This window comes from Pinus tabuliformis, chromosome 8 (assembly GCF_031772625.1).
Source record: "Pinus tabuliformis cultivar Carrire ecotype Pingquan chromosome 8, CPIR1, whole genome shotgun sequence".
In the NCBI taxonomy this organism is placed as follows: Eukaryota; Viridiplantae; Streptophyta; class Pinopsida; order Pinales; family Pinaceae; genus Pinus; species Pinus tabuliformis.
In genome coordinates, this window is record NC_142294.1 from 1922144413 (window position 1) to 1922155831 (window position 11419).

The window sequence follows — 11419 nt, forward strand, 5'->3', positions numbered from 1 at the left end:
CGAAGAAGTGTGGGCACTTATTCGAAAGTTACAACAAGATTCCAGTACGTCTGATACATTTAGCTGGAAAAATGATTCGTTATGGTACAAAGATCGCTTATACCTCTGTAAGAATTCCCAGCTAAAACAAAAGATTCTTATGGAATTGCACACTTCTCCCTTAGGAGGGCACTCAGGATTTTTAAAAACTTACCACAGGTTAAGAAGGAATTTTTTTGGGATGGCCTTAAATCAGATATTCAAAAGTTTGTGGCGGAATGTTTGGTTTGCCAACAAAATAAAGTTGAAACAATTAAGACACCGGTCTATTACAACCTTTATCCATTCCAAGCCAACGTTGGGAGGAGGTTTCAATGGATTTTATCACAGGTTTACCCAAGTCTGAGGGAAAGAGTGTCATCATGGTGGTAGTTGACAGACTTACCAAGTATGCACACTTTTGTGCATTATCACATCCATTTAAAGCCAGTACAGTTTCTACTGCATTTATGGAAACAATTCAAAAGCTACATGGAAACCCAAAGATTATTGTAAGTGACAGAGATCCCATTTTCACTGGAAATTTTTGGACATAATTATTTTCTTGTCTTGGTACTCAGTTAGCTCATAGCTCATCTTATCATCCTCAATCTGATGGGCAAACTGAGATAGTAAACAAATGTTTGGAAGGATATCTTCGTTGCTTTGTATCTGATAAACAGACACAATGGGTCAAATGGTTGCCTCTGGCTGAATGGTGGTATAACACTTCCTTCCATACAGCAACAAAAATGACCCCATTTATGGCACTTTATGGGTATCAACCACCATCCATCACATCATATTTAAGAGAAAATTCTAAGGTTCAGGCAGTGGAACATCACATCGAACATCAACAACAAGTCCTCCAACTCTTAAAGGATAACCTCGTGTTGGCACAGAATAGAATGAAACAACAGGCAGATCAACATCGCAGTGAAAGAAGTTTTGATGTAGGTGATTGGGTATTCCTACGGCTACAACCATATAAGCAAATGTCCCTCAAGCAAGCTAAGAAGGATAATAAATTATCACCAAAGTATTATGGTCCGTACAAGGTGTTGCAAAAGATTGGTACTATGGCATACAAATTGGAGCTTCCTGCAGCTTCTCGATTGCACCCAGTTTTCCATGTTTCATGTTTAAAGAAGGTTATAGGCGACAAGCTCCCAGTTCAAACAATATTGCCAGAACTTGACGAGGAAGGAAAAATTATATTGGAACCGAAGCAGTCACAGAAACAAGAACTCGACAGCTACGAAATCGATCAATTTCAGAGTATCTTATCAAGTGGAAGAACTTATCCGCTGAAGATTCCACATGGGAGGATGAGAATTTTATGCAGAAGTATCCAGAACTACTCAAGCATTGAGGACAACACTTTTTTGAAGGAGAGGGGCATGTTGGGTCCCTATAATACTAGTGATTACCCCATTACTATTGTAGTTATACCCCTTATTAATATTGTTGTGCCCCTATTGCCCCCATATTGTTATTACTGTGCCCCATAGAATCCCTCTATTTTTATTTTTGTGGCTTTATATTATTATTGTTAGGTTGGCTAGATTATATTGTGACTCCTTAGACTCCTATATATAGAAAGGAGGTTTTGTCATTTGAATCATCAAAGAATTGTTCATTTATGTAATGTAAAGGAGGTTGACCCCTCGAAGAGGCTGAATTCTAAGGCGTTGATCTATCTTTTCTATCTTTTCGTGAGCTAGTTTCATAACATCGTCAGATCGTGATGTATCTAGGTGTAAGACAAAAATTTTAATACATAACATCAAATATTAAACACCATGAATACCAATGTTAAGATCCAATGCCCGAGAGGGCTAACTCCAATACATCACCAAGTACACCCTTGGTTCTCGCATGTGTCTATAGGTGCATCAAATATAATTAAACAAGCCATGTAAATGCATAGTGCCACGTTAAAAATGAAGCAACAAGGGTGATTGAGAACTTATATTAAAACATTGTGAATAAAATAATATTCCTTATTCTCACATTTTGCTTAGTAATAATATTAAATAGTAAGGATGTCATGTAACTTAGTATGGATATTAACTTACCTTTATAATCAACCAATTACCAGTTTACTATGTTCAAAAAATAAAAATAAAATTGAAGAGATATGTTATGCTATAGTTTATATAATTTGTTTTTTTTAATCTTGGTAATGTGATCATGAAGTAAGTGTTTTGATGCTCATCATGAATTGATGTCTATGGGAATTTAATAATAATTTAATTTATATAACTTCTTTACTATTATAATTGTTGTGATACTTATAAATAAAATTATATATCACTTATTTCTCAATTTTCCTAATTATAAAATTATTATTAACCATAGTTAACACGATCTAAAATCATGACTAAAAATAAAAGCATAAGATGAAGAAACAATCCAAAATGGTAATGATAAATGGTATTCAAATGTCTAGTGAAAAAAAAAGGTTCAATTTTGGTATACTTCCTTATAACACCCTCATATATAGAATACGAGGGAAATTTAGGTGGAACATAGTAAATTATACCGCTAAAATTTGAAACTTATTTTGTTAAAGAAGTTGTCTTTAACAATCTTTCCATTCATTTTCTTCATATTCATAGCACTTTCTAATAAATTTCATAACAATTTGAAGACTTAAAACTTATAGTAATAACAACCAACAAAAGACATATAACAATGGACTCGAGTTATTTAAGAATTGAAACATAATGTTACTGGTATAAACATTAGCAATCCTTCATTTACAATTCCTTTAGGAATACATTGGAACGTTGAAGTAACGTTTCCTTAGTTTGCTAGTGTACTTGATGGAGCGAAAGTGTATAACTAGTCGTGTTCTCATATTTTAAATAAAATGCAGGATCTCCTGCAATGTGATAAGTTTTCATTCCCAATGTGTCACATCTTAGGGTTAGTTGTTCAACGGTGGAAGTGGTCTAACATCAATGGGTTTAACATCCATCTGTGTAAAACTTAACGTTTTCATTCTCAATTCTAATACAATTACTAAATACTTTGAGCATAGCTCTACATCAGTTTTTTATCCCATAGGTTATAATAAAGGTTTAACGGAATAATGGTGTTAGTTGTAGCATTTTCTACTTATACAAAGCATAAAACTTATTGCTTTCAACCTCAATTCTAATACAATTACTAAATAGTTTGAGCATAGCTCTACTTGAGTTTTTTTGTCCCTTGTTCTATGGGTCATAGTCAAGGTTTAACGGAATAATGGTTTTACTTGGAGCAAGTTTTTAGTTAGACAAAGCACCCATATATTGAGGTATTCTACCAACTCTAGGTATAACTATTTACTTTTGATTGAAAACATGGATTGATTATCAAAAAAATTTGTTCATTTCCCCAATTGCATAATGAAGTGGCTTTAGTGTACAATGCCTTTTTATATGAATCTTTTAAAAATACTATGGTTGCAGAGTGAAAATTACACAAGAATTCATTTCTTCATAGAAAACAAATTAATGAAGATACAAGCTTCTATTGTCATAATATTATTGATATGATAATTGAATATGAATTGCAACTACATGATTAGAATTGAGAACAAATTCTTCTTGAAAATGTGTTTGTAGAATTGAGAACAAATACTTCTTGAAAATGAGTTTGTAAAAGTAATTATTAGTGACACTAAAGTATTAATTGAAGAGGAAATCTATGGAAATTCTTTTATCTTCACCAGACTCCAACAAGAACCACAAAAAAGAAAGAAATAAAACATTATATATCATAGGAGACTAGCCAGAGCCATGACTAAAGAAATCATTGAACATGGAAAATAAAGTATCTAGCAAGATGAATAATCATTTCTGAAATTTTTTAAAAGACCCGGGACAAAGTTTTCTACACCTATGAAAACATCATTAGAAGTGAACCAAGATAAAAAAAACTTTTGTATGACTACCTTAAATCTGTAGAAGCCAAAAAAAGGGGAACCATTAACATTGGGCACAACATGTAAAGACCTATACATAACAATAGAAAAACCTTTCACCATTGAAGAACAAGAATCATCACTTAGGAAGATTTTGATAATATCACAAAGGATACCTCTCAAGAGCCGAAAGGGAAATCATATAAAATTCTCATAAGAAGATATAAGGAAAAAATAAAGGAAAATAACCATATTAAAGAGATAAGTGGTGGAGATGAAAATTTTAGAAAGATACAATGAAACATAGAATGAATTTATCACAAGGCAAAGCATGAATATTATTAAGGAAAATGATATACTTAAATAAGAGAACAAAAAGATGAAAGATGAAACTATTATGATTTCAAAAGGAGGTTATTAGTTGTACCAATCCAAGGAAATAGTAAAAGCTAAAAACAAGAGCTTAAAGGTAAGGGTACTTATGCAAAATCCAATGCAATCAATTCAAAGAGAATCTATATCAATTATAAATCTTTTATTAATGGCAATGGAACTAATTTTAAGATCAAAAGAAGCACAATTTTCTTTCATGAGGACATACGACAACTTCTACTTGGGCGAGATGTCGGTCTCATTTTTGTTAAAAAATAACAATTTGAGAAAATGTTGTTTTGGACCTAATATACTCATTACCCATTGATTTTGTCATATTTTATCTTCATCGTGACCAATAAAACCATAAAAAACATATTTTTATCATTTCATTTTAATTTTTAATAATTTATATGCATTAAAAAATCATTTTTATTACCAAAATTGATGTGTTATGGTAATTCTTCATTAATTTAGATATATGCAGGCATTATAGGCAAAAATGAAGCCATGAGTTATGTTCTAGAATTTATTTTATTGAACTTTCCCTTTGGTTTGATGAAAAGAATCTTGCTTGTATCAATGCATAGTCAATGTGACTATTTATAGAAAGAATCATGCTATAGCAACAAATAAATATGCATATATTTCTATAGGTCCCCATTTTCCACAAATCTGATTGCCACCAAGTTTAAATTTGATGGGGATGACAAGCTAAAATAATAATTTGTTATCTCATAGACGTTTGATGCATTTTTTTTAGTTTCATTTTGTTTATATGCTCATACAAGTCAAACTTGGGGATTAGGTTCCTTTACATATATAATTTTGGGATTAGGTTCCTTTACATACATAATTTCTTTATTAAAGCTACTTATCACATTTTTTATCAATATATGCAATAGTTTTGATTTTCTGCAACAAATGGTTTTCTTAGTGTGTAAATGAAGGATTGGAGGGCAACATATTTCTTGGACTATGCACTATTTTCCTTCATGTGCATATTTTAGTTTGTTATATATCTGTTACTAATAAATACTTCTTGAATTTCCTTTCAATTCTTTGTTATATTTTACTTTTCGTAGCATTAGTTTCTTTTTATTAGTATTGATACTTGTGTAATGATTGAGAAAAAAAGTTTAACCTTGTTTGATTGAGTAATGATTAAGAAGTCAATAGAGTATTGTTATATGTCTTTAATTAACTTCAAAAAATAGATTAAAAACACCACAACTAGATTTTCTACCATGCATACACCTAATGTATGCATGATTAATTAGTTAAACTTGAGTTAATTATATTTTCCAAGTTGATTTAAAATATTTTTTCATTTATAAAATGTGTGGTTAAAATTTTTCCTTCCACCAATAATCTATATAAGTGAAAAGAGTATTGTTACATAGACTTTCTCCAGACATAAAATCTCACATCTTAATTTTCCTTTTCTTCCTTGAAAATTACATTATTAATTTAAAACTTTATTTTATATTACATTATTAAATATAAATATCATTTATTTTTAATATTTGCAAAATACCAAATCGTCACTGGCACACACACCTATACTAGAAGGAATTTCATAAATTTATAAACTCCATATTAAGAATTTAATGGCCCAATTTATATAAATAGTCTCAGCAAGCCCTTCAATTCAATTAGGTATAAATATTTATGAAAAACTGTTAATCTTTCTCTTTAATATTTATTAAAGATTGTTAAATTCATGGTTCACTGCGCAATATTTTGAAGAAAGAAATGACTTTTCTTTTAGTAAAAAAAACTTAATGTAATCAAAGTTATCCTTTTGGCTTTCCAAGATGCGACGTTTCTTTTCATCCCACAAACTTGAAGTTGTGAGAAATATCTTTTTGACTTTTTTCTATTTTAATAGTATAAGAAAATATACCGAATATATATTTTCATTAAAAATGAAAATAATTCTGAATTTTATAAACTTTCAAAAAAATTATAGTATGGATGAAAAAATAGTTTTTAATAAAAAATATTATAAATGTTTTATTTTAATTATTATTTAAAATTGTGTATTTTATTGAGAAAAGGTAAGATTAGAAATATAAATGTAATGCTTTTAGTAAATCGATAATGTTTTAAGTAAGGTAGTAAAATTTAACTGTTGACTAAGGTTATGTTTGGTAAAATTAAAATAACTATGTTGCTACTGCTGTTAATTAATTGTTGCTACTACTGTTTAATTAAGTATGTTGATTAATTGTTGTTAGTAGCTATTGAGGTAGTTGGAAAAAGAAAACCTAACTACCTTCATGAGACGGTTGAGACCCCATAGGAAAAGGGGAAAAAGATTATGCCAAGTCTGGTAGAGATCAGATGGCAGAAAGAAAAAAAAAAAAAAAGAGTTGCTCTTTGGAAACAAAAAATGCTATGTCTGGTAAAGATCAAATGGCATGTGTTTGGAAGGCAGAAGCTTCCTTAACCGCTATGTCTGGTAAGGACCAGATAGCGTGACTCTGGTATAGCCAGAGAGTTGCAGATAGTGAGGATCAGATAGTGAAAGAGGGGCCAAAAGAAAAGCTAAGTTTGGTAAGGACTAGATAGCAGGGCTCAGAGAGCTGTATCTAGACAGCGAACGCTAAGTCTGGTTGTGACCAGATAGCATATAACTGGGAAACAGAGAATTTCCTAGAGTTGCTATGTCTGGTAATGACCAGATAGCTCAGGTCTAGCAACGCTAGAAGTCTTGCAGGCAACAGAAGACTTGCAGGAGTGCTTGGGGGTGGAAGGTCGAGCAGGACCCTCCTAAGGACGGGAGGAGGACAAGCATAATAAGGTGATTTTCTTTCTGTCAGGTAAGCATTGATTAACGAATTAACAGTTCTGGATTTTACCAGTTTAAAAGCACAAAATTCTGTGATTGTGAAAAGAAAAGAGAATAGAGTTATGGCTGTAAGCATTTACATGAAAGAATTATGAACTGAACAAGCAATGAATGATGGCATTTAATATAAGCGTAGGGCAATCAAGATTAAGAGCACTAGGTAATCATTATAAAATTGAGAAAGGAATCAAGCCTGTTATTCTATTTATAAATGTGACAAACTATTGTAATTAGCAGCAACCGAGTAAGCACAAAACAATTATGCTCGTTTACTGCTTACATATACATATAAGAACTGCAAACCATAACCAAGACTGGGTTATACCTGTACACGAGAGCTTCTAGGGTTTGTAAGCAGAGTCATTACAATGAAATTAGCCTTATGCATATAAGAGTCCAAGCTAAAAAAAGAAACTTTCAAGAAAACACCGAAGCTTCTTCCTTCAAGAAATGGCAGAAACAACCATTAAGAACAAGACATCAAACCTTAGATTAACCATAGTCAGAAGAAAAACCACTGCTCAGTAAACAAGATCGAGACAACATGCTCAAGCTACACAGGAAGTCGTGACAAGCTTGCCACAAAATGAGGGATGATATCCGGCTTGAAATGGTACCGAGCTTTAGGAACAGAAAACAAAACATTTATCCCCTGAAATCGTTAGTTATCTGTTGGGTAACCGCGTAACAACTTTAAAAAATAACCCAGATACCAAATCCTATGCATAGACTACGATGGAAGGAAACAACCTTTCGCATCGCACATAGTGCGTTATAATAAGCAAACCAAATAGAGCATGGTTAGAATAGCACAAAATATATTAAACAATTCTTTGTGGCGTAATGAAAATAATACACAAAACAAATCCAAAGAGTGCATATGAGAAAGCAGTCCTGCAATTACAGTAATATATTGATGGCAGTTTGGGGAAAAACTCAAGGGTTTGACCCTCGGCCCCATATGGAAAAATACATTAAGAGCAAAGTCAATAACCGGTGCTAGTGTCGAGCACTTAAAATTTGTAACTGTTCTGGAAATAAAAATTATATTTTACACGCACCGGAATGGGCCGGAGACCCTATCAAAAGAATAAAACAAACGGCGACACCGTAACCAGAAAGAGAACCTCGTGGGCTCACCCAGAGAAAGGGGCAGCTCCACCACCCATCTGAAATCACTGTGTTTTCTTCCCTAAAAACAATGAAGATAACCGCTTCTTACCCGGAGGGCGAAGTCCACATGGAAGATTTGGTTTGGTCACCAACCCGGAAGCAAGTCACGACGCCATAAACATGCACCTGCGATAACAAAAATTTCCACCGTAAGAGTAAGGAAAAAGACGGGGAAAAAACTAATAACTTTTTCCACAAACGAAAGTAAACTAATTATCAGAGCAATAAACATGTCGACTTACCTTGATAGTGGTAAACGGCAAATCCAAGGTAGCCAGGGTGGTCTGGGTAGATGCCGAAGGGTGGAAAACTCAGATCGCTAAGGTTCTGTGGAAGCCGAGGCTTCTCCAAAAGATCAGCCGAGAAAGTTCGAATGACAGACGAAACCTTTCCCAAAACCCTTTCTCTATCATCGGACCAAACGTGAACCATAGATCTGGTAGAGCTCCTCCTCGCCATTGATTTGCGGTATAGCAAACCCCGAGGAAGGTTTTGGCGGTAGGCATTAGTACTGCACAAAAGTTAGTTGAGCACACCAACTTGGCTCGCGGGAACAAAGACCACATGGTGGCCATGTGAAGACCCCGGCCGGACAACAGCTCCAAGTGCCAGGTGGAAACCAAATAAATACAAACCAAGTCATATAATCCCTGAGTTGACAGCCGGGAATGTAATGGCGTGAGAACCTAGCCGGCGCAAACGGTAAAGCATGGTTCATATATCTCATGCAATGTGTATACTTAATAACAATAAGGACCTCGAACTTCGAGAGCCAAACCATAGTTATTGCCAAGAACTTTACGGTCATGATATCAAAAAGAAAATAATCAAAGTTATTTCTTATGTATGTGTGAATGTAAAAAAAAAAAAATTAACAAGAGATATCACAAGTGGTATCAGAGCCCAGGTTACAACACTGTGACCTCGGGATTAACTATAGCAGTAAGATGAAATATGAATAACTGAAAAAAAAAAAAAAAAAAAAAAAAAAAAACAATTAAGGCCTCTCAGACAGGGATGTCACATATCTGTTGAAATGTACTAATATGCTAAATGCAGGTGACAACAAAATCATGAGGATATCAAACAGTGCTCCACACAGAAATGAGGCCAGACCAGAGACCATCACTCAACCTCAGGGGAATCATGAAATTTGGGTGCAACTGGGGGAAGAGACTCGTGACACCAATTTGACCATATTGGAGACAGTCCAGGAGCTGAAGAATGAGATGGCCCGTCTGCGTGAGGATAATGCCAGATTAACTTTGGAACAGGAAAAGATCCTAAAAAGTTTGTCGGATAAACAAAACCAGCATCAACCGAATTCCAACCTAGAGAGAACGCATGTATCAGAGGAACAAGGCTATCACACTAAACAGGAAGAGATAGAAGGAAGGGAAGAGGTTTGGGGAGAGCGATCTGATAATGCTTCCGAACATCGAACTTCCAAAAGGTAGCGGATAGAGCTGCAGGGTCAGTTCCGGAAAATCAAGCCACCACATTTTGATGGGGAATCGGAGGAATCAGCAGAAGCCTGGTTAATTAATATGAACAAGTATTTCCAAGTTTACGAATATGATCACAACCTTAAGGCGCGGCTCGCTATTTTCCAGTTGCAAGGAAAAGCCACTCTATGGTGGGAGGAAGTCAAGATAGTGCGGGGAATGAGTGAGCAAGATGTAACTTGGGAAACTTTTCAAAGATACTTCAAGGAGAAATACTTGACTGAACGTTTCTACGATGAAAAAGCATGGGAATTTCATGATCTACGGCTTGGGCAGCAGACCATGGATGAATTCATTACTAAATTTACATCTTTGCTTCGCTATGTACCGTATATTTGGGAGGAAAAGGCAAAAGTGCAGCCGTTCGTTAGCAGCCTACCCCAGGCAATGCGAGAAAGGATCGAATTTGATAATCCAAAGACCATGGACGAAGCGATACGGAAAGCTAGAATATGTTATCAGCAGAATAAACAAAAAGGATAAAATTCTGGGAAGCGCTGGGTAGATAAAAAAGGCAGCAGAATGACTGTGGGAGTTAAGGGAGCTCGCAGCAATTTCAACAAGGGATTCTCCAAAGGGGCCAGCAATAGAAACCAGTCCAGAAATTAGCTCAGATTAAAGCCACCTAATGAATCTAAATACAGTGAGCAGCCGGGTAGAGCTGATAATGAGGGATCAGCTAGGCCACCAGTGCAGTGCTGGGGTTGTGGCGGGCCACACTATATTAAAAATTGCCCTCACCGAAAGGAAAGTGATCAGGTGTCCCAGGTTTATGAAGCCTCCATAGTGGGAGACGTGGCTCGGTCCATACCCAGAATAAATGTTGCCCTCGAGGATCGTCAAGCTGATTACCAGCCAACGATGATAGAATTTGAAGGTAAGATTTTTGATCGAACTATTTCCATTTTAGTAGACCCAGGAGCTACCTTAAGCTATGTTAGTCCCAAAGTTGTGGAAAATTGTAGTTTGCAATCCACTAAGTTTAAGAATCCATGGTTAGTACAGATTGCAACCGAGGAAAAAAGACGAGGGCTGGCTAAGGTCAGCAACTGCCCATTAAGGATAGCCGGTCAGACAGTGATGACAGAATTGAATGTACTCCCTCTCGATTCATATGATGTGCTGATCGGGATGGATTGGCTGGAAAAGTGGTGGTCTATAATAAACTGCAAGACAAAAACAATTTCTTATCGGGACGAACTGGGAAATGAAAAGGAAATTCAGGGTATCCTGAAACCAGTGCAGATCCGACCAATTACTGCCTCACAGCTAGCTAAAAGCATCAGGAAAAAATGTCAAATATATGCAGTACAAGTAGGTTATGCCAAATCTGAAGATAAAATTGCTGCTATGGGAAGCATACCAGTAGTGCGAGAATTTACAGATGTATTTCCCGAAGAAGTACCAGGGCTGCCGCCCAAAAGAGATTTAGATTTTACCATAGAATTGATACCCGGTGCAGCCCCAGTGTCCCGAGCACCATACCGGATGAGTGTGCTGGAATTAACAGAATTAAAAATGCAGCTGCAAGAGCTGTTAGACAAGAAGTATATCCATCCCAGCGTATCCCCTTGGGGAGCCCCT

The 11419-nt window shown here is 35.1% G+C and overlaps 1 protein-coding gene across 1 annotated transcript; it reads left to right on the top strand.

Moving 5' to 3' along the window:
- Positions 1-9877: 9877 nt before the first annotated feature.
- Positions 9878-10318, top strand: LOC149244198 (uncharacterized). Its single transcript, XM_089371468.1, has one exon. It carries the CDS (start codon positions 9878-9880, stop codon positions 10316-10318), a length of 441 nt encoding a protein of 146 aa, XP_089227594.1.
- Positions 10319-11419: the final 1101 nt, after the last annotated feature.

What these genes read in the sequence shown, in the direction of transcription:
- LOC149244198 (XM_089371468.1), top strand. Translation starts at nt 9,878, where the DNA reads ATGAACAAGTATTTCCAAGTTTACGAATATGATCACAACCTTAAGGCG.